The following is a 22,698-nucleotide window of genomic DNA, read 5'->3' as shown; positions in this document are numbered from 1 at the left end:
ATATATATATATATATATATATATATATGGCTGGCGAGGCCACCCAGTGTGAAGGCCGTGGGCCCTGGAAAATAAGAGCGGTATGTGTGTCCTTTGGGGGGACTTTGCTTATCTCTTCTTTGTCCCGGGGCTGTAGGGTTACTGGCACCTTAGGAAGTCTCAGGAAGTCCTTAGGTGAGCTGGAGATCGCTGCCTGTGGCCCGTAGGAAGAGCCCTGCTTTCCCACTGGGCCGTTCACACCAGTGTCGTAAGAGGCTCCGGATTATCACTTTCCATCTTGGGCTCTAGTTATTTGCCTCCTTGTCTTATCTCCTCAGTAAGATCCCGCATATTTCTAGGATGGATTTTATGGCTCTAAAGCAGCGATGGCACGTCCCGGGGAGAAGGAGCACAGCACTGTCAGAGCTTGAGTCTGTCGAAGCCTGGGCCCCTCCTCGCCCTCGCAGATGCTGCGGCCGCCAGCCTCAGGCTTTGCCTCTTCCCCGGAGCCTCGAGAGGACTCTGTGCCAGTTGGAGGCTGATGCAGCCTGCTGCCCGCAGTGCTGCCGCTCCTTGCCCCCGGCCCGGCAGTCTCGAGGGCTTCTGCCCATCTGCCCCGGACTCTGGCAGGACAGCTTGCTCACTTGCAAAAGGAATGAACTCTCAAGTTTTTGATGATTGGCAGCTGGGCAAATGGAGCCTGTGATGGAAGCCGAGGCCCCGGGTAGCGATGGCAAAACCCGCGCTGGGGCTTTGCCGTACCGGCCTCACGGTTTTGGCAGAGGTGTGCAGTGGCCCTCACGCTTCGGGCCAGTGGTTCCTGAGCCTTAGTGAGCCCTGGGGTCACTGTTCATACAGCGGCTGCTCGTGCACAGAAGTGGGATCCAGGAACTGCTGTGTTCACCCAGCTCCCCTCCTGTCCCGGTGCTTCCGCCCAGGGCATGGGGACCCCAGGCAGAGCCGCTGCCCTAGAGAACAGGGCCCGTGAGCAGGAGTGGCAGCATCAGAGTGCTAGAGACAAGGAGCTGGGCTGGGCGGTCAGCTCCGGGTGGGGACAGGGTGGTGGCCACAGTTCTTCGTTCTCTCAGGGACAAGGCTGAGATTAAGGAAGTGGCAGGGGAGGAGCGCAGCCGAGTGACAGTTCTTGCATTCCCAGTTTCAGGGCACCCTGTGGCCTGCTGTCTCACTGACCTGGCACTTTGCATGTGTCACTTCCTGCATTAAAATCCATTAGTCTCTGCAGGAAAAGAACATTCCAGCCTATGGCGTGACTTGCAAAGCCTCTTCTGTCCAGTTCCAGGCAGCTCTGCTCCTGTTTCTCCTTTGGCACAGTCCTTAGTTCTCCTGGAGCAGGGCCGGACCTCCCAGGTTCAAATCCCAACTCTGCCCCTTACTCTGCAGAAATGAGTGGCCCTCAGTTTCCAAGTCAGTGGCTGGGGACAATAATTGTCTGCACAGCACAGGGGCTAGGGTGACTTCATCAAGGTCCTGTGCAGGAGCCAGTGGAGTGGGGAGTCTGCACATCCAGCCTGCGCTTATGAGGGCCTTTGGCCCTGTCCCTCTTCAGCCTGCCCTCCTGTTTCCCCACACGGAGCCCCTCCCGTGACCCTGGCTGGCCATCTGCTATAGTCAGGAGCCGGGAGTGTTGCTCTCCTCTTCCCGGGCTCCGATGGTTGTCTGGGGCTAAGTAAGACACCGCGTGTCCCCAGCAGGCCTGTTCTCCATCCCTGACCCTAAATGGGCAGAGCTGGACAAGCACGCTGGGCTGAGACGAAGTCAGAGCAAAAGCTGGGGACCTGGGAGAGCCGCTCTGGGTGAAGGTCAGTGTGCATGTGTGACGGCGAGTGTGCAAGCGGGAGCAGACATGCAAGTGTGGGAGTGTGCACCCTCACGCATGGGCTGGAGGAGTGTGAGAACATGCACGGGTCAGCGTGTCGGCACATGTGTGCGGGCTCTCTGGGTGTGAGAGTGTTTGTATGTGTGCACATGTACTTGAGCATGGGGTGGCGGCGTGGGCACAGCTGGGAACCTCCGTACTGCATCCACAGCACGGGAATCTGGTGCGGCTGAGAGAAGACGCTTCTGCTTCCCAGGGTCAAGACTGGAGTGGCAACATGACAGATGGGTCCAGCCAGGAGGAAGCTCCTGGCCCTGGCTTCCTCGCTCAGCTCCTCCCATGGACCCCACTTCCTGGACCCAGGGACAGAGCCCCAAGGGGCGGACCCCAAAGCCTGCCGAGGGAGCCCCTCCTCAGCCTTCCACTGGCAGGGAGAAGGCTGGGCAGGGGCAGCTGTGAAGGGAGGAGATATTGGGGTGGTCCCCTCCGTGGGGCTGGGTGGCTACTCTGGTGCTTTGGTGAGGACAGGGGCTGGCATGGAGTGAAAGTGGGGTTTCTGAGCGAGCCCAGGGTTCCCACCTCTGTTTGAGCAAGAGTCTTTGGGGGTGTGGAGTGTTTCCTTCAGTCTGCTGGTCAAAGGGCGCCTCAGCTGCCAGGCCCTGTCATGGGGTTGGGTGTCGGTGGCCCTTCCCCAGCACAGGTGTGTCATCGCCCAGCCCCCTGTGGCCCGGCTGGGAATGCCCATCCTGCAGCCGGCTTCTGCCAGCGGGAGCCAGGAGGTTCTGGGGCCTAGCATTGTCTCCAGGGCTCTTCGCAACCTCCCTCCTGCCTACCCCTCTAGCCAGCTCCTCCAGGAACCTAGCCAGGCCGCTGTGCTCCCCCAAGGCCTTGAGCCTGGGGATTGCTGAATCAGAGCTGGAAATGTTTAGACACTCTCCCGGGGCCACCCTAGAGGCCCAGGAGGATCTTTGTGGAAAATGCAGAAAACGCCAGTCCTGGGGACAGTCTCTTCCTGCTCCTTACCCAACCTGGGCACCCTGAGAGCAGAGCTGGTGGACGTGGGGCCTTTGTCCTGCCCTCCCTCAGGGCCTGCGGCTGGCAGACCTGGAACACTCGCTGGGAGAGTGCGCACTTGTTCCACAGGACTTCCAAGGCAGGCCTCAGGGTGACCCCTGTCCTGGAGGCTGGCAGCTGGACCCTGGGACCCTGTGCCCCAAGCTCGTTCCCCAGGGGCTAATGCCAGCTCTTGGTGATGCCAGAGAGCTATGTGCTCGCCCTGGCCCCTGGGTTCACCTCCTGTACCCCGCCTGCTCAGCCTGGACTTGGGGGCGAGGTTTGCATCCAGTATGGTGGCTGTGCTTTCTTCTGGGCTCAACTCCCCACCCTGATGATTCTGCTCCCCCAGGAATCCCCAGCTCCTAGGAGAGGACCCCCTGAGCGCTAGGACTCCTTCTGGGCCTGCCCTCCCCCGCTGGGTGGACAGCTTGGAGGGTCTTGTCCCTGAAGGTGGCCAGAAGGTGTCTGCTACACAGAAAGACCCAGAATCCCTTGTCAAGGCCGGATGGGGGAGTCTGTGGTACAGCACTTGCCTCAAATTGAAAAACAACTTTCCTTTCACAAAAGACCTCCTAAATTCCAAAGGAGGGATTCTCTGCTCATTCTTCATTCTTGGTCAGCCAATAACCTTTCCACTGGGACCAGCGGCTCCAGAACCAGCCCCGGGGCTCCCCTCAGCCAACCGCTAGCCTGGGAGCGCCTCCGGGCAGCCCTGTGAAGCTGTCCTTCTCTTTCCTGGATTCCTCCAGGGAGCTGGGCTGACATTCGGGGCAGGGCCAGGGCCCACAAGGCCCTGCACAGAGCGGGAGGTGGGGAGGGTGAGGACACCTGGCTCCAGCCAGGGCCCCTCCCTCTGGCTCCAGCCAGGGCCCCTCCCTGTGCCGGGGACCCTGAGCCTCCTCACGTCCCAGGCCTGGCGCCCCAGGCCTGGCTTCTTGGGTGTGGAATGTGGCACCCACGGGCAGCCGGTCGCGCTGAGCGTCCCTGTCCCCAAGCCCTGGACTCTCCCCTCCCCCATGGTGAGCTGCGGATCTGGTCGGGCTGGTTTTTCCTCTCCCAGGACCTGTGGAGGAGTAGGGGTCATCCTGACTCAGCCACCTGCCCTGCCCCGTAGGGAGGGGGCCGATGAGCTGGCTGGAATCCCTGTGACCCTGCTCTGAGTATGGCCTTTGCTGTCACCGCTGGGTCAGCTGTGTCCTTCTGGGTCTTCCCAGCTCGGGGTGCATGGGATCCCAAGAGGAGGCCGGTGTGGGGTGCAGGGTCTCGCAGGTGGCGACACCCCGGGACATGGCCTGTGTTTCTGGCACACAGCTGCGCTCTGTGCATTGTCTCCCATCTGTCACAACGCCACCGAGTGTTTCTTGTCTCCGTGCTTCCCTGTCCGCGGCCCCTCCACAGAGGCTTCCTGACCCTGCCTGGGTCCCATCACCTTGGCCAGGCCTGCTTCCCTTGTCTCAGCACCTGATTCTCTTCCAAAGCCCAGGGACATTTCTAGTTCATAAATCTCACAGTGATGGCTTTCCCTGGTGCCCAGGACCAAGCCCAGCCTGAGCCCAGGCCGGCTTCCCCCCTGGAGCCCACACGGATGACCCCCTGCTCTTCTGCCCGCTGGACCCTGTCCTCTGTGTGTCTCCCTGGAGAACAGCTGCTGTCCCTTCAGGTCCTTGGGGACAGCTGCCCAGGCCATTGGCCCCCTAGCTCTGCATGGCAGCCCCCATGGTGGCCACCCTTAAAGATCACCCAGTTATTTCACAACATTCCCACAAGTGTGCTGGCAGTGCCCAGAAGGTGGCTGCTGGCTGAGGGCCCACACAGCACACCTGCCCAGCCACCAGCTCTAGCCCTGGGGTATGGTGGCACCCGCCTGCGTGGGAATTTCCGAGGGGGCCAGCTGCAGATGTCCCCAGAGCTCCTGATCTTCGGGGAGCCAAAGTGGGAGGGGCGCTTCTCCCAGGCCAGAGTCTCTGGGGCCCAGGAGCCACCCGATACCAGAGGCTTTGAAGATTCTTCCTGCGGCCCCAGGCCAAGCCCAGGATGGACAGAGCAGTGAATGTCGGTGGTGGTTACCGTACTAACTCCAGCCAGTTCCAAATGTTGACCTTCCAGTGTCTCCTAAGAGACCATTTGCATCTAATTAACAGACACTGTGTTAATACATCCTTGTAGGAATTAAAGCTGGGGGATCAAGCCCAAGTTTCCTGCTTCCTTTACGTCTTTCACAAGGGACTCGCTCTCGGCTGTCAGCGTGTCTCCTTCCTTCCCCACCAGCCGCGGCCCAGGACAAAAGTCACTTTCCAGCCTGTGCCGAGGTGGATTCACCGTCAGGGATTTTCCTGCCCTGTTTGTTCACGTTCGCTGTTTGATTTCTGCTCCTGCCCCACCCTCCTGTGTACTCAGCCGCCTCCCACCTGCAGCCCTGTCTTTTGGGTATTGCAAACAATTCTCCTAAGAGCACCTTTTCCTCTTTGTGTCTTTGTGGCAGTAGTGATTGAACCCCAAGTCTTTGTAGTCTTTGTACTAAGCTACATCCCCAGGTTCCCCCCACCCCCGCCAATTTTTATTTTGAGACAGGTTCTTGCTAAGTCCCCAAGTAGCGCAGGCTGGCCTGGAATGTGCAGTGGTCCTCCTGCCCCCGCCTTCCAGGGTGCTGTGCTGGGGTTCCAAGGGTACGCCACCACTCCTGGCAAAGAGGGCCCCTGCCTTGTGTCTCCCTGACTACCCTGCAGGGCCTCTATGGGCGCAGTGTGAGCCTCTGACAGTCGCCTGCCCAGTGGTGGCTGCAGCTCCAGCGGGCTGAGGGGCTCCTCGTTGGCTGCTATGCTCCCAGCCTCTGCAGAGGGGTTGGCTGTCTTGCTAGGGTGGAGGGCTTGGTGCTGTTTACACAAACTGCCATGGCGGCGACTTCCGCTGCTCCTCTCAGCGCAGCTGGAGCCCTGCTTCCTGAGCTGTGCTATGAATCTCTTTTCTATGGGCTCTCGACCCTTCCTGTCCCTGTGCCCCTGAGCCCTAGGGCTTGCCTCTCTCGCCTGCATGTGGGAGCCTCAGGAGGCATTGCCCTGCAGCCTGGCCCCTGGTGACACAGAGCCTCAGGCACAGAAGGGGCTGGTGCAGGTCGCAGGAGCCAGGCTGGCGTCTGGGCAAGCGCTTGCTAATTTATGGGCAGGAAGTTCTTGGAGGCTTCTTGACCCCTCTCTGCCCTCCAGCGCATGATTCCGCCCTGCTGGGTGCCTGAGTCCTCGCTCCTGCTAGGAGAGGCCAAAGAGCAGGGGTGGAACAGCCAGGGCGCCCCCAGGGCAGGTGCCGAGGCAGGGAGGCAGGCTAGGATGGTGGTGGGTGCCAGTCCGCCCGCCCCACCTGGATGGCGTGTTCTCTGGAGATGGAGGAAGACTTCTTGGCTTCCATCCCGAGAGAAGAGGGACAGTGTGAGGTCGGGGGCGGTGGTTAGGGGAGTCACAGCTTTGAGTTGGGCTCCAGGTCCAGGACTTCCTGGTGGGGGACCTCAGCCACCTTATTAATCTTTTGAGCCTTTTGAGTTGAAACCTTAGAGTTTTCTTTTCTATTTTTTAAAATTTATTGTATGTATTTGGTACAGGGTCTCACCCTGCAGCTAGGACTTGTAGCAATCCTCCTGTTTTTAGCCTCCCCAGTGCTGGGATTACAGTGCCACCATGCCTGCCTGGATTTGGTGGCTGGCTCAGTGTACCCGGGGTCAGAGCCAGTGCTGCATGTGGTGTCAAGGATTGAACTCCCGCCCCTTGCTTGTCAAAGCAGGCGCCTAGTCCACTGAGCTACCTTGCTGGCCCGAAACCTTAGTGTGCTCTTGACTGTAAAGTGGGACCAGTAATACTTGACTGACAGAATTGACTGAAATAATGTGTACAGAATTTAGCGCTGTGGGCTGCACAGGAGAGGCTGGCTATGGTTATGTGCAGTCATCGCCTCCCCACCCCACTCTACTCAGGGACCAGGCCCCTGCCCCCTACTTCTTTCTGGTGGCCTCTAGCCACAGGCCCACTTCTCCAGGGGTAATGAAACTCCCCTCCCTTAGCCTCTTCCAGAGACAGGGGGGAGCTGGGCGTGGTGGTGCAGGTCTGTAATCCCAGCACACGGGAGGCTGAGGCAGGAGGATCCCTGCAAGTTTGCCGGCAACCTGGGCTGCTGCACAGTGAGTTCAAGGCCAGGCTCAATTCACCGCGAGATGCTGTCTTAACTTCCTCTCCCAAGCTTCTGTGTATTTCCAGGTGGGAACCAAAAGGCACCGGGACCTGGAAGCTAAGCTCAGCTTGTCCCTGGGAAGCTGGATGACCTTGAACTGCTTGCCTTCTCTCCATGAATTTTTTTTTTTTTGTGTGTGTGTGTGTGTGACAGGGTCTCACTGTGTAGTTTGGGCTGGCCTTGTGCTCGCTTTTGTAGCCCCCAGGCTGGTCTCAAACTTCCAGAGATCCTTCTGATTCAACCTCCTGAGTGCTGGGGTTCTGGGGCCACATTGTGGGTGCCCACATCCAGGGCCAGGACCACACAGCATGTGGGGCCAGGGATCAAAATTGGTCCTTGTGCTTGCCAGGTGGGCGCTGATGCCTCTGAACTATCTCTCGGACCCCTCTCCAAGCATCTTTGGCTGGGACCAGCATTTCCCAGACAGACGACCCCAAGGTCCAGCGTACTGGGGGGATGTGGTGGACCAAGACCAAACGAGGGTGCTTGTAACCGTGGCAAAAGCACGCTGCTGAACATGGATAATGTTATACAATGAAATAGCGAGGTTGGTCAGCTCGCTGCTGCCAGGCATCGTGACTCGCCCCTCCCAGCTCTGTCCCTGTGATCCCCCCTGGCTGCTCTGAGCGGCCTCTGGAGCACAGGGCTTCTGGTGCTGGGTACTGTGAGCTCCGAAGGAAGGAAAAGGACGTCGGAGCCAGCAGCTTCTGCTCTCAGGACCGGTCCTCCACCCCAGCCCACAGGAGCTCGGTGTGCAGTTGGGCAGGGAGGCTGGGCCCCCGCTCACCCTTCCTGTGCCACCTTTGCAGCCCTCAGCCGAGGCCTGCACGGAGACCGGGGCTTTGCAAGGGGCGCCTCTGGTCCTGGAGCTGGGGGAGGAGCAGGCTCAGGCGGTAGGGTATGGGGTGGGTGTCCATGCGCTGCACAGGACACTGGAAGGCCTGGCTGCATCTCCTGCTTGTTCTTGGGCTTCCCAGTACCTGGTCAGAGAGGCGCCCACAGCCACAGAGCTCTGGCGGGCAGGTGAGGGGCAGGGGCGGGCGAGGGGCAGCGGGCCACCAAGCCTTGCCTAGGGCTGCGGCCAGAACCTGCGGGGTCTTTCTTTATATTTTTACTTTCCCTTTCAGTCCTCTTCTTTTTGCTTCTCTCCACTCCATTTCTTTGTCTTCTTTCTTTCTCTTGTTCTTTGTTTTGCCTTTTTGAGACAGAGTCTCACTATGCAGTTCAGGCTGGTCTTCAACCCACTGTAGGCTGGACTGGAACTCGCGATGACCCTCCTGCCTCGGCCTTGTGCGTGCTGGTGCTGCAGGCAGCTGAGTTAGATAGAAATATTACAGGCAGTAGGACAGGGCCAGGCCCTCAAGGAGCCGGAAGACAAGACTGGAAGACAAGACGACTTCACAACTTTGGAAGAGACAGATCCCTGCTGTGGGCCGGACCTCAAGACAAAAGAGTAACAAATGCATTGCTCCCTAAAGACAGGCATCCAGGACTGAGATTCCCACTGAGTCTCTCACCTTGAGGACGCCTGGGAGTCTCTAGCCCTGCCCCCACAGGAAAGCCCCCGCCGTATTCCTGCCCCCTTGCCCTGCCTGCTTGCTACGTGACTCGCTTCCCCATTCGGTCCTGGATTTAATCAATTGTACCTGAGCAATGGCGCTTGTAATCTCATTGGCTGACCATAGCTTTGTCCCACCTCATGCCTAAGTGAGTTCCCCTGTTCTCCCCCTTGGACCCGCCTCACCACATGGTTTTACTCCATAAAAATCCATGGAAGACGTAGCTTCCGGGGGCGGGGGTGGGCAACCTGCTCGGGTCCCTCTACTGTCCTCAGACAGGAGCGGTCCTTCCCCCAATAAATATATTCTGCTCTTAACCTCTGCTGTTCCTAAAATTTATTCTTTGGTTTCAGAGAACACCAACTCGGCCCAGGCAGCTTTCAGCGCTGGAGTTTCATTCCCCTGTATCCCTGGGACCACAGGTGTTTGTATGGGCTTCTTAAGAGAAGCAGGTCGCTTTGAATACGTCCCCTAGTGAGTTTACATCTGCTGAGAAAAGCTGATCTTACGCTGAAGACGCAAACCGTGCCTCCTTCTCACTCCTTAGTCTTTCTCTGCAAATGTGTTCTTTTCCAGGCATGTTATCATCAACCGTTTTTTAAAATTTTATTTTAAAGAGAATAAAAGATAAACCTAACAGTGAAGCAGTCCCAGGACAGGTCAGTAGCACAGCTCTGGAAGCGGCTGCGTTGGGTGGGGCTGTCTTCCTGGTGGTCATTCAGAGCTCGGGAGAGGAGCGAAGCATTCATTGTCCCGACAGCACTAGCTCAAAACTTTCTTTTCAGTGAACTAACAGAAGCTAGCCGTGTATGTATCTTAATTGTCCTGTGTAACTTTTTGTTTTTCTTTTCCCCTTTCCCCATCACAGTGTCTTCATTTTGAACAGTTCCCTCCTGAGGCACAACATCCACTGTATAGACAGTTACACGAGTGGTGTCCAGTTGCAGCCATGGAAGGGGCCTGAGGGCGGGGTCTGGGGGCTGTGGAGTCCCTCCGAGGGAGCCGAGCTCCACACGCTCAGGACTGCAGCTGGGAGTCAAGAGGCCAGAAATGGAGTCTGGGGGCCTGGCTGCGGACCTGTGGCGTCACCGTCCCCCTGGAGCCCGCTTCCTCACTGGTCCTGAGGGACAGGAGTACCCTTCCCCTGGGCTGTGGGGATCTGAGGAGGCTTGGTCCACAGCGCCACTGGGGTCCCTGGTCCATCGTACGGAGACGCTGGGACAAGCCTTCTGAATTCAGGGAGTGAAGAAAGCCTTAATCCTCGGGGCAGGACTAGTGGCCTTGTTCATTGTTCCCAAATACAAAGTCCCTCTCCAGAGTATCCTACTGGCCAGTAAAACTGAGATGCTGACCGTGCCTAGCAACTATCTGCCCCACCCCACCCCCAGCCAGCCAGGCCTTCAGGGAGATAAGCTGACTCACCAGCCCGAGGGAGGCCCGCCAGCCCCAGCCGCACCCTACTTGCCTGGCCTCCCGGGGCCCCGCTGCCCCCCAGGTGCCCCAGAACTACTTTCCCTCTTCCCGCTGCTGCTTTTCTAATTTGAATGGCCTGAGGCTGGTCTCCGCCCGGTTCCTGGCTGCGATGGTGGCTGGAGGACAGTTTCTTTGGGGACTCAGACTGGGATCAAGAGGGGACTTAGTCACAGGAAACCCAGGTGACAATAAACACACAGAAGGGCCAAGTGGGACAAGTCCTCATCCCACAGGGGAAGCTGAGGACCAGACAGGAGAGGTACTGGCCCATCTGAGGCCCAGACACCGTTTCAGGGCTTCAGTTCTGAGAGGGGGATGACATAAAGAGCAGGGACCTTAGGGACAGCCTGGGACAGGGCAGGCCATGGGGGTGGGAACTGGGTCTGGCAAGACAATGGGACCTGTGGTGGCATTGTGGAAAGGGAAAAAGGGCTGGGGAAAAAGAGGAGACAGGAGAGTAGGGCTGGAGGACCCATAGGCACTTGGGCCTGGCCTGCGTCTTTAAGTTCCTCCCAGAGGGCAAGAGAGTGGCCGGCCCAGCCCACTTTTGCCTGGTTGGTGCTAAATGCCTCTGGGGCAAGCTACTTGCCTGCCCCAGGGGCTCAGACTCCCGGTGGAGCCCCACAGACACCTGAGGAATGCAGGCCACCTTGGGGGTCACGTTGGGGGCTCAGCTGCAGCCTGGATGAAGAAGGGCCAGGCCGGCTACCGGCGACACTCCCAGCAGCTGCAGCCGGAGAACTGTCACCCGGGGCACCTTGTGGCCAAGGTGGGGCGGGGCAGCTTTGTGTCTGAGGCCAGGAAGCCTGCTGCACCTGGATCCGGAAGCGGCCTTTGTCTGCGGGGACAGAGGAGGGGGTGGAATGAGGGGATGCCCCGCGGGGCGGGGTGGCTTCCGGGGCTGTGGCTTCCGCGGGGTAAGGGAGTCAGTGGACTAGGGGTGGGGTGGGGGTGGGGCGGAGACTGATGCTGCTCACTAGGAAGGGGGTCCAAAGAGGGACCCGTGGGACGTCACCTAGGAGGAGCTGTAACTTCTGGGGGATAGGCTGAGGCGAGGACCCGGGGAGCCTGGACAGCCAGTCAGGGGCACGCGCCCTGCAGCTTCGAGGGGGCGGGAAGAGGTGCGGGGCGGGAGGGGCGCGGAGCTGACCAATGAGCACTGCTAGCTGGCCCCCGGCGCCGGCAAATTCTTCAGGCCCCCAGGTCCACCCGACCCCACCCCTTCCTAGGCCTTTGGCATAAAAGGCGTCAGGTGAGGGCCCAGCCACTCCTCCCGCTGTGCAGCTCCGTCCCGGTTGTCGCCGCTCGCTGGTCGCTCGTGTCCTCCGCTCGCCATGACCTCCTTCAGCTACCGCCAGTCCTCCGTCTCTTCGTCCCTCGGGGGCATGGGCGGCGGCTCAGTGCGCTTCGGGCCGGGGAGCGCCTTGCGCGCGCCCAGCATCCACGGCGGCTCCGGGGGCCGCGGCGTGTCCGTGTCCTCCGCGCGCTTCGTGTCCTCGGGCGCGGGGGGCTTCGGGGGCGGCTTCTCAAGCAGCTTCGCAGGCGGGATAGCCGGGCAGGACGCGCTGCTGGGCGGCGACGAGAAGGTGACCATGCAGAACCTCAACGACCGCCTGGCCTCCTACCTGGACAAGGTGCGCGCGTTGGAGGCGGCCAACGGCGACCTAGAGCTCAAGATCCGAGACTGGTACCAGAAGCAGGGACCCGGCCCAACCCGCGACCACAGCCACTACTACAAGACCATCCAGGACCTGCGCGACAAGGTGGGCGCGATGGGCGCAGGATGCGCGCGCGCACCCGCAGGACGCGGGGAGGGGCGCGGAGGGGACAGGTGTGGGGAGGGGTCAAGGGAGGGGCCAGGTCGGACGCGTCCTGGGCCACCCCTGGTGTTGCGCGGGTGCACAGCTAGGAGCAGCTGTGGCCGGGGAGGATCTGGTGACAGACTTGCCCTGGGGAGGACCCCTGCATTCCTTCCTAAGGCCTGGCTTCCGTCAGGCCAGGCTTTGGTCTCCTCCCACTCTTCTCCTCAGCCACCCAGGCTGAAGAGTGATTAATCCTGGCATTCTGGAAGGCCGAGGCAGGAGGATAGCAAGTTCCAGTTCTCCCTGGGGAATTTACTGAGGCTCAAATCTCAAAATAAAATGAATGGGCTGAGTATAGCTCAGTGCAAAGGCCCTGGGTCCGTCCTCAGTGGGCAAACCCCCCACCCCCACACACACTGGGCAGAATGGGAGGACCTCTGTGGCTCCAAAGTAGGGAAAGGGAGGGATGGTGGAGGCCCCACCTTGGCTGTGTGGACCTCTGTCCTGGAGGGCCAGGGCCAGCAGCTCCCTGGGGTCCTGGTCACAAGCTGCACTGGGCCCTTCTACTGGAATAGGAGTCATGGCCCACCCACAGGTGGAGGGAGAGCTAGTGCTGTGAGCAACGAGGGATCCAACTGTGTGTGGCCGGAAACACTGCAAATTCCAGCACTGGGGAGGCTGAGGCAGGAGGCTCACCTCAAGTTCAAGCACAGCCTGGATTACAACATAGAGAGACTCTTTCAGAAAACCAAACCAGAGAACCCTAGCTGGAATAGTGCCTTAAAAATTTTCAAAATGTGCTCTTCCTTGCGCTGGGGTGTAGCTCAGCAGCAGGGTGCTCGCTTAGACACGGGAGTTGAATCCTTCCTACCAGGATCAACACCACCCAAGGGCGAACACATTTTCCTAGGGACCCAGCACCTCACCACACCTCCTCTCCTCCCTTCCACTTCCGTTCCCTATTCACTCCTGTATCCAGAGCGCGCACACGCACACACACACACACACACACACAGTTTCTTCCACCTGTGTCCCCCCACCCACGTCTCCCAGAGCTCTGCAGGTTACCCCAGGAGGCACAGGGAGGGAGCTGTGACTCAGCCCTGGGGGACACAAAAGTTCCTGCGGGCCATGCAGTTTCAGGCTGGGGTGGCCTTGGAGGATTCCCAGCTCTGCACCCTGGGTGCCCACAGGCTGAGTAGAACCAGGTCCAATGACCTGGCTCAGAATGGGCCCGTTTTCCCGAGGGCAGAATATGCTTGGAGATGTCCCCAAGTGGGGTGTGAACCCCTCTGGGCCATGCCTAGTGCCCTGGGCACTGGACTCAGGTGTCCTCCCTGGGCATTCCCACTGATCCCACCTGGTGCTCTGCCCAGCTCTTGGGCACAGACCAGAGAGGACAGGCACATAGGGTGGGCAGCGCTGGTGTGGCGAGCCCGTGCCAATCTGCTGCCTTCTGCTTTCAGATTCTTGGAGCCACCATTGAGAACTCTAAGATTGTTCTGCAGATCGACAACGCCCGTCTGGCGGCTGATGACTTCCGAACCAAGTGAGTGACTGCCTTGAACCTGCGGAAGTCCGGGCAGCCTGGGAGGATGCAGGGCCAGTGCTGGCCTGACCTTCATGGTTCCTCTAAAAGGTTCGAGACAGAGCAGGCCCTGCGCCTGAGCGTGGAAGCCGACATCAACGGGCTGCGCAAGGTGCTGGATGAGCTGACCCTGGCCAGGACTGACCTGGAGATGCAGATCGAGGGCCTGAAGGAGGAGCTGGCCTACCTGAAGAAGAACCACGAGGAGGTGGGCGGCTGGGGCTTCCGTTCACCCTCAGTGTGGTCCTGGGTGATGCTCACGGCTCCTAGGGTTCCAGCAGGGGCCGGTGGAGATCTGGTCTACCTAGTTCCTGAAGCCAATCTCTGAAATGATGGCTGAGATTCCACGCATGCGCCCTTTGTTCTGGGGTGGACGCGTGAGGGGGGCGGGGGCGCACTGACCCAGGCCCTGAAGGCAAACCCCAGCATGCATGCTCACTTCTGCCACTTTCCAGGAAGTCAATGCCCTGCGGAGCCAGGTGGGTGGCCAGGTCAGCGTGGAGGTGGATTCCGCCCCAGGCACCGACCTCGCCAAGATCCTGAGCGACATGAGGAGCCAATATGAGGTCATGGCTGAGAAGAACAGGAAGGACGCCGAAGCCTGGTTCACCAGCCGGGTATGGAGGGCTCTCCAGGGTGGCAGTGGGGGTGGCTGCAGGGGAGGGCTTGCCTCCCCCACTCCAGCCTGGCTCTTTGCTCACCCTTCCTCTCCTCCCTTGGCGCAGTCTGAAGAGCTGACCCGGGAGGTTGCTGGCCACACTGAGCAGCTCGAGGTCAGCAGGTCTGAGGTCACCGACCTGCGCCGCACGCTGCAGGGCCTGGAGATCGAGCTGCAGTCCCAGCTCAGCATGGTAGGTCGCTCCGCCCCCAGGACGCGCGCAGCGCTGGGCAGCCTGGCTGGCGCGTGCAGCTCTGCTGAGTCATGGTTACCCCCTGCCGTCCCTCCAGAAAGCCGCCCTAGAAGGCACCCTGGCGGAGACCGAGGCGCGGTTTGGAGCCCAGCTGGCTCAGATCCAGGCGGTGATCAGCAGCATCGAGGCCCAGCTGAGCGACGTGCGCGCAGACACGGAGCGCCAGAACCTGGAGTACCAGCAGCTCATGGGCGTCAAGTCGCGGCTGGAGCAGGAGATCGCCACCTACCGCAGCCTGCTCGAGGGCCAGGATGCCCACTACAACAACCTGCCTGGCCCCAAGGTCCTCTGAGTGGCTGGTGCCTGGGCGTTGGGTCCCGGTCCTCCTGCAGAGAGCCCTTCCTGCGCACCCACAAGGGTGCGCCCTTGACCGCGCCCTGTCCCGCTTGCCAATAAAACTTGATGGCCTAAGGAGGAAAGATTTGATTTATTGCAGCCCTTGGAGAAATGGGTCAGGGCTTGGCCCTGGGGAGGTTTTATTTGAGCCAAATTACACCCTGTCTCAGGAAAGGGAAGGGAGGACATAGCCATCCTTTGCCCTATCCTGTTGGCAGGATAAGCCTTCATTTATTTAATTCTGGAAAGAAGCACTGGTTGTGTCCAATTTACAGATAGGAAAACTGAGGTATAGGGTGGTGAGGTGGCTTGTTAGTATATAGCAAAAGGTGAGGTTTGAAATTGATAAACCGTGAGAGAGAAAGAGAGAGAAAGAGAGAGAGAAATGGTGCATACTCACATAGTATTCAATCAAAACTCCAAAAGGCAGAATGGGTTGTGTTTTATACCTTAGGAACCAGGCTCAGGCTCAAGGCTGGGCAGTGACTCTGCGGCGAAGGCAGAGCTGGTAGCTGAGTCTCCCGGTTCCTGGTTTGCAGTGCTGTCCCTTCCTGGGTGGCCCCCTGAAGTTTCCACCCGTGCCCTGGGATCGCGGGGAGAGGCTCCTACTGGTGCCCTCACCTCACCGGCGGTGCGGGGGTTTGCAGAGGGCGTCAGTGTGCCTGTGTTAACACCGGAGCCCCTTGTGCCCACTCGTGCCCGGCATCCTGTACCGGGGCCTGGAGCCAGGAAAGGGACCCAGCTGTGACCCGGGCCTCCCACGCACCCCAACCTGGCTGGGCTTGGCTTGTCTGGCCTCCCTAAGCAGGCAAAAGAATAAGAGTCCCAGCTTCCTGATCCTGCAGGGCCCTGGGGTAATAGAGGCCCGAAACACAGGGCCCCTCATCAGGGGCGTAGGGCACCCTGCTGCCCCACCGAACTCTTGGTGACCTGGGGTGGGGATAGGGCATATACCTCCAGTCCCAACTCCCTGGGAGGCTGAAGCAGAATGGCAAGTTAAGACCCAAACTGGGTAATTTAGGGAGACCCTGTCTCAAAAATCGGGGTGAGGGGCAGGTGGGGAGAAGGCCCTGGTTCAATCTTCAGTATGGCAAAAGTAAAGTAAACTAAAAGAGCCTCCCTATTCCTGGTTCCACAAAAAATAAAAATAAAAGCGCCTCCCTGTAGGAGCTCTGCCTGGCCTGGTGCCCGGCTCCTGTCACCTCATACCGGTCTGAAGGGGGCGCCCTTTTCTCCACCGACCTGTGGGTCCTGAGAGGGTCCTTGGCGGCTCCACATCTCGGGATGGTCGCAGCCATGGGACCTGGAGCCGCTTGCCCTCGGGAAGCCGCGGGGTGGGTGGCAGAGCCTGGCTGTGGCTCAGAACTGGCTGCTCAGGACACCTGTCCCTGCCGTGAAAGCCGCCCTTGTGGCAGGGCCCCCCTCCCCCATCCAGGCCCTGGAATGTGCCTGGGGCGGGGTCTGGGCCCCACGGGTGGGGCAGAGGCTGGGGCCCGGCTGGGTGGTGTGAGAATGAACCCGGGCTTTGTTCCCTCAGCCTGGGAGCCGAGTCTGGGCCCCGGAGGACGGCAGGGAGGGGCCCGGGTCGGGCCGGGGCTGGGGCCTCGGCGTTTCCACGGCCCGGGTCCAGTGGCTTTTCCCGTGCGTAAGGTGTTTCCTGCCTGTCGTCTTGCTCTGTCTTGGGGCCAGGGTTGTTTCCATCTCGCAGATTGGTAAACTGAGGCTCCGGTCACTTGTGCGCACATCTGCTGTGTGCGAAGAGGGGCTGAGCCCTTTGCCCCTGGAGTGCTCAGCGCTGGGGCCAGGGTGAAGGGTGGCCCAGCCTGCTCTTTGCAGGCCTCCTCTTCAGGAGGGAAGGCCCAGTTTAGGGGCGACTTGCAGCCCTGGCGCCAGCGAGGAGGCCCCAGCACGGCCTGTGCCTGGGGGCGGGGGGCAACTGGGGAGGGTAAGGAGCGGAGCGGGGTGTGGCCCTGCCCTCACCCTCACGCTGAGTCTGTGCTGTGCAAACCACTGGGGCCTGGGCGCCTGCAGAAGCCCTAATGAGATGGCTCATGGGGTTTGACTATTTTTCTTTCGGAGGAGAGCAGCGCCGCCTTCCCACCTGCAGACAATAAGTGCTCCGCTGTCTGGGCCCTGGGCTCGCTGGCTCGCCCGCGGCTGCTTGGCTGCATCCCGCCAGGTGGTGGCTGAGAAGCGCCGTCTGCTGCCCGCTGCCTAGCTGTGCGGTCTTGCACTGACGGCCTTACCCTCTCTGAGTCCTGATTTCATTCCTTGTGAGGCGTGGGTCTGGTTGTCCTCTGTGTCAAAGGATTAGAAGGCACGGGGGCTGCTCCTGGTGGCAGGTAACAACAGAAACCAGCTGGGTGTGGTGGTGCATGCCTGTCATCCCAGCACTTGGGAGGCTGAGGCGGGAGGATTGCTAGGAGTTTGAGGCCAGCTGGGGCAACATAGTGAGCTCAAAACAGCACATGTGTTTTGTCAGGCGGGAGTTGGCTATGGGCAGGGGGGTGGCGGAGCCTAAGGTCACCAAGGGCTGGCTGGACCGGGTGTGTTCTGATTCCAAGGACATCCCAGCATTGTCCTCTGAGTCCCGCATGCTGAGCAAGCCCACCACCACCTTCAGTTAATGTCAGCCAGGAGGGGCAGGGTCAGGATGGGGCTTTGGCCTCCCAGCTTTCTGGAAGGGGGAGTACAGCCTCAGATGCACACAGCTGTCATCTCAGCACTCTGGGAGGCTGAGGCAGGGAGACAGCAAGTATGAGCCTGGCCTCCGCAACTTAGTGATTTAGTGAAACCCTATCTCAAGATCCAAAATAGAAAAGGTCTGGGGATGTAGCTCAGGGTGAAGACCCTGGGTTCCAGCCCCGGGGCCATCGTCAACAAAGGTGTGGCTTGAGCCCAGGCCTGCAGACTCCTTCCTTGGCAGCCCTGGGCCAGGAGCAGTCTCCATCTGTGGGACACGATGCTTTGGCCTCGAGGTCCCTGCTGCCTGCCACCTGCCCGCTGGTCCTCCCTGCCACCTCCCTCTCCAGCCTGCAGCATGGTGGGGGGAGCGCAGGGGGAGATGGGGGTTAATCCGACCCTGCTGAGCTGCGACATGCCTGTGCTGGAGGGCAGGGGCTTCCTGGAACCTCCCCGGCCTTATCTGCAGAGGGCTGCCCTGACGTGCCTGGTGCGGGCAGAGGTTCAGGGACATGTGCAGTTGGCAGGTGGCAGCTCATCAGTCAGCCCCCTGTCAGCCTGAGCCCCCAGGCGCCTGCAAGCCAGCCAGGGCTCAGGGCTCGGGCGCAGGAGGTGGTGGTGTACAGGGAGGAGAGGGGATGGCAGGGTGGTGCTGCCCAGTCCTTGGGTCCCACATCTCTCCTTGAGCTCTGAGGCCTGAGACTGGGAGAGCTTGGAGCAGGGCCAGGAATGCTGAGTGTGGGGGAGGCTCGCGGGCCACCGCAGCCAGGCCTGGCCCTGCTACTCTAACGGGCCGGGCCAGGCTGGGTGGAGGCTTGGGGATGGTGCCCCAGTGAGCAGCTTTTTCTCACGGGGCGGGGAGCTTGAGGAACGTGCACCCCAAGTGTTAAATCCTTGGCCCCGGGCAAGGTGCCATTAATTCTGAATCATTTCTTTTGTTGCATAAAAAAAAAAAAAAGAAGAAAAGAAAAACAGCAGGATCCACGTGGAGGTGTGCGGGCAGCTGCACTTGCTTGCTTGGGGCAGGGCTGGCTCCAGTCCAGGGCAGGAGACGCCCACAGCCCCTCCGCGGGTACATAAGGAGCCCCAGGCCTGGGGGCCAGGCCGCCGTGCCCCAGTTTCTCTCCAGCACACATCTCCTGTTCTTGCCTCTCTCGTGCCAGCTGAGGACACCCGCTACCTGGCCATGGCGACCACATTTCTGCAGACCTCTTCCTCCACCTTTGGGGGCTGCTCTACCCGAGGGGGTTCCCTCCGGGTCGGGGGAGGTGGCTTTGGCGGGGGGAGTCTGTACGGCGGAGGTGGAAGCCGAGGCATCTCAGCTTCTTCTGCTAGGTTTGTCTCCTCGGGGATGGGAGGAGGCTACGGGGGTGGCATGAGCTGCGGCTTTGGTGGTGGGGCTGGTAGCAGTTTTGGCGGAGGCTTTGGTGGAGGTTTTGGCGGAGGTTTCGGAGGTGGCTCTGGTGGGGGTTTCGGCGGGGGCTTTGGTGGTGATTTTGGTGGTGGCGATGGGCTCCTCTCTGGCAATGAGAAGATCACCATGCAGAACCTCAATGACCGCCTGGCCTCCTACCTGGACAAGGTGCGCGCGCTGGAGGAGGCCAACACAGACCTGGAGGTGAAGATCCGAGACTGGTACCAGCGGCAGAGCCCAGCCAGCCCGGAGCGGGACTATAGCCGCTACTTTAAGGAAATCGAAGAGCTCCGGGACAAGGTGAGCCTCGTATGTCAGAGTGCAGGGCGCAGGTGGCTCCCAGGGCAGGGGACCACTGACTGCTAACCGCTGACTGGGGGACTCCGTCCTGCCCAGGTGAGGACCACTACCCTGTGACCTCTGCACATTAGGGGTGCACAGCCGCTCCACTCAGCAGTTCTAGGGAGAGAGGGGACTTGGGGTCCCAGAGCACCACGAGGGCACAGGTGGGGCACTCTAGACAGCCCCCAGCCACCTGCCCTTGCCCCCTGCAGGAAGACCTGGCCTCCACATGGCTTCCTGCTCCCTAAATGCCAGGATCACATTCCTGATCCATTAAGGGCATCTTTGGTACACAAGCACCATTGTGATGTAGGGAACACCTGGGGACTCAGGACAGCTCCACCACCCTGCGTTCCTCATGCTGTGGGCACCACCTGTGAGGTGGGGGGGTGTCCACAGAGCCCCCACTATAGCACATGCCAGGCCCCCAGGGGCTCCAGCCCCTGCTGTCTCGGAGCTCCCCCTGAGCAGATGAGGCTATGGTCAGTTCCATCCAGCCTTGGGCTCAGGGCTGGGCGCAGCGAGGTCACCAGTCCTGGGCACAACTCCCTGTCTCCCACAGATCCTGGCTGGTACCATTGACAACTCCCGAGTCATCCTGGAGATTGACAATGCCAGGCTGGCTGCCGACGACTTCAGGCTCAAGTGAGCCCCCTTGTGCCCTCTCCCTTTGCTGCTTGGCTGGGCCCCCAGCCTGCTCGGTACCCAGACCCCTCCAACGGCCCTCCTGATCACGGGCTCCTTCTCCTCCCAGGTACGAGAACGAGCTGACCCTGCGCCAGAGCGTGGAGGCTGACATCAACGGGCTGCGCAGGGTGCTGGATGAGCTGACCCTGGCCAAGACGGACCTGGAGATGCAGATCGAGGGCCTGAATGAGGAGCTGGCCTTCCTGAGGAAGAACCACGAGGAGGTGACGGGGCGGCCAGGGCTGGAGGGTAGGGGCAAGATTGGGCCCAAGCTGCTGCCTAGCTGGCCAAGGGTGCAGAAATGCTGCTCCTCTGAGCAAACCAGACACCAAGTGACGCTGTCCTCTGGGGAGGGGGACCGGTGCCAGGCCGGGTGTGAACTCTGTTTCCTGAGCTTCCAGCTGTGTCAGAGCCTCCCTCGGTGAGACTAAGAGCAGGGGAGAGATCTGCATACCCATGGGATCCCAAGAAGACCAAACTTCTTCTTGTATCACGAGGGTCAGAGGTCAGGGTGGGTGTGGCACGCTGAGGCCCTACCACCAGTGAGGCACAGAGCCTTGACTGGGTCCTTTCTTTCTTTTATTTTGTGTCTTTTTGAGACAGGCTCTCGCTCTGCAGTTCAGGCTGGCCTTGAGCTCACTTTGTAGCCCAGGCTGGCCTTGAACTTGCAGTGATCCTCCTGCCTCAGCTTCCCGGGTGCTGGGATCACAGGTGTGCACCACCACACCCCTCTCAACAACTGGGCCCTTTCTAACGGGCCTCCCCACCCCACAGGAGATGAAGGAGTTCGGCAGCCAGCTGGCCGGCCAGGTCAACGTGGAGATGGACGCGGCCCCGGGCGTGGACCTGACCCGCGTGCTGGCCGAGATGAGGGAGCAGTACGAGGCTGTCGCAGAGAAGAACCGCAGGGACGCCGAGGCCTGGTTCTTCAGTAAGGTGGGCTGCTTCCTGTCCCTCCCTGCCCCAGGCCCCAGAGCCCCCTCCAGGGTTGCCAAGGACTCTGGGGGGCTCATGCCACATGAGTGTGTCCCACAGACCGAGGAGCTGAACAAGGAGGTGGCCTCCAACACAGAGATGATCCACAGCAGCAAGACGGAGGTCACCGAGCTGAGGCGCACGCTGCAGGGCCTGGAGATCGAGCTGCAGTCGCAGCTCAGCATGGTACGGCTGCCTCCTGCTGCCTCCCCGCCCGGAGCCCTCTGTGCTTCCCGTTTAGGCTGACACGTCCATCTGTGACTCTGTCCACTCCAGAAAGCCGGGCTGGAGAGCTCACTGGCTGAGACCGAGTGCCGCTACGCCACGCAGCTGCAGCAGATCCAGGGCCTGATCGGGGGCGTGGAGGAGCAGCTGGCCCAGCTGCGCTGCGAGATGGAGCAGCAGAGCCAGGAGTACAAGATCCTGCTGGATGTGAAGACGCGGCTGGAGCAGGAGATCGCCACCTACCGCAGCCTGCTCGAGGGCCAGGACGCCAGGTGGCCACGGGCGCCTCCAGGGGCTGGAGGGCAGGGCCAGCAGGAGGTGGGGTGGGGGGCTCAGGCATTTGTGTCTCCTGAGCCAGAGGCTGGTGTGGTCCTGCCGTTGTGTCCTGGCTGTGCTCCTTTTGCAAGGGGGTGGCTCAGGGCGTGGCCTCCAGGATTTAGAGCCCAGAGAGGAGCTGCAGCCCAGCAGCATGCTGCAGTGCCCTGGCGCTGGCAGGGCAGCTCCCCGCAGGGAGAGGCACTTTGGCCTCTGCTTACACCTGCTTTCCTCCTGCAGGATGGCTGGCATCGGCACCCGGGAAGGTAGGGAGGCTTCCCTCTGCCTGGGCAGGCGGGGTGGGGGTGGAGCTGTGGGGTGCAGAACACAGGGAAAGAGACCAGACATCCAGGAGGCACCCTTCCCTGGGGGCCTCCTGTGGCTGAGGACACCGTGGGGTGGACAGGCTTTGTCCAGTGATGGCCTGGCCCTTCCTTCATGTCTGGAGGCTCAGGTGCAGCCCCAGAGCAGGGACCGTGGCTTTCGGTGGGCGACTGGGTGACTTGCCCGGCCTCCTGCGGCTTGGGGGATGCTGGCCAGTGGCTGTTTAAGGCTGCCATCTGTTTTCCCCAGAGCCCAGCCTGGGTCCCAGCTACCATGGGAGACTGGAGAGGGGGGTTTGGGCTCAAGGACGCCCCTTCTTTTTCTAGCTGTCCTGGGGGGCGCTGCAGGTGGAGGCAGCAGCAACAATTTCCGCATCAAGGTTGAGGAGACGGTGGACGGCAAAGTGGTTTCCTCCCACAAGCGAGATGTCTGAGCGCCCACACAGGAGGGCCGGCCCTGCCACCCGTGACCCCGGGGCCCGGGAAGGGGGGCTGGCTAGAGGCACTGAAAGGAACTTCTGCTCCTGCTGTGCTCCCCAGGTCCCCTGGTGGATGGCTTTCCATGTTTTCTGTCCCATCCTGCACTCCCTACCTCCTCTGGAGTGTGAAAAGCTGCTGGCTGGGGACCCTAATTCCACAGGCCTCTGTCTGCTTCCTCAATAAAGTTTTGCTTTTCCTTTAGCAAATGTCTCTTGGTCCCATTGCCATTTTTTCTTCCTGAGGGTCCCTGGGTTCCTAAGCTGCCATCTCCCCCCATGGAATTCATTCTTTGATATCAAGGCCTGGGGCCTTGGGCAAACCCAAGGCTGTTTTACAGCCTGACCCAACGGGGGACCCCACAAAGTGCGGCTGGGCGGGTCCCTAGTGCCAGCTGGCGCACCCAGCCGGAATGCATGTGGGCCCAGGGCTGACTGGGTGCAGGGCTGGCACCGTGCTGGGTACGCTTGTCCACATGTCCATTTAGGACAACTGTCGCTGG

At 60.6% G+C, this 22,698-nt stretch overlaps 1 protein-coding gene across 2 annotated transcripts; it reads left to right on the top strand.

Annotated features, from left to right (window-relative positions):
- The first annotated feature begins 11,346 nt into the window (after nucleotides 1-11,346).
- LOC101569353 (keratin, type I cytoskeletal 15) lies at nucleotides 11,347-22,416 on the top strand. Of its 2 annotated transcripts, XM_004633754.2 has the most exons (9): nucleotides 16,724-17,098; nucleotides 18,398-19,152; nucleotides 19,757-19,839; nucleotides 19,949-20,105; nucleotides 20,656-20,817; nucleotides 20,917-21,042; nucleotides 21,133-21,353; nucleotides 21,637-21,662; nucleotides 22,047-22,416. In XM_004633754.2, exons 2-9 carry the CDS (start codon nucleotides 18,625-18,627, stop codon nucleotides 22,151-22,153), a joined length of 1,410 nt encoding a protein of 469 aa, XP_004633811.1. In that variant the 5' UTR covers nucleotides 16,724-17,098; nucleotides 18,398-18,624; the 3' UTR covers nucleotides 22,154-22,416. The 2 variants fall into 2 exon arrangements, with proteins under 2 accessions (XP_023574011.1, XP_004633811.1); XM_023718243.1 differs by lacking the exons at nucleotides 16,724-17,098; nucleotides 18,398-19,152; nucleotides 19,757-19,839; ... (2 more) ...; nucleotides 20,917-21,042; nucleotides 21,133-21,353 and adding exons at nucleotides 11,347-11,882; nucleotides 13,388-13,470; nucleotides 13,561-13,717; ... (1 more) ...; nucleotides 14,235-14,360; nucleotides 14,458-14,675 and having other exon boundaries at nucleotides 21,634-21,662; nucleotides 22,047-22,390.
- The last annotated feature ends 282 nt before the right edge of the window (nucleotides 22,417-22,698 follow it).

This window comes from Octodon degus, unplaced genomic scaffold (genome assembly GCF_000260255.1).
Source record: "Octodon degus isolate 3935 unplaced genomic scaffold, OctDeg1.0 scaffold00056, whole genome shotgun sequence".
Classification (NCBI taxonomy): Eukaryota; Metazoa; Chordata; class Mammalia; order Rodentia; family Octodontidae; genus Octodon; species Octodon degus.
This window is presented reverse-complemented; position numbering and strand designations above follow the sequence as displayed.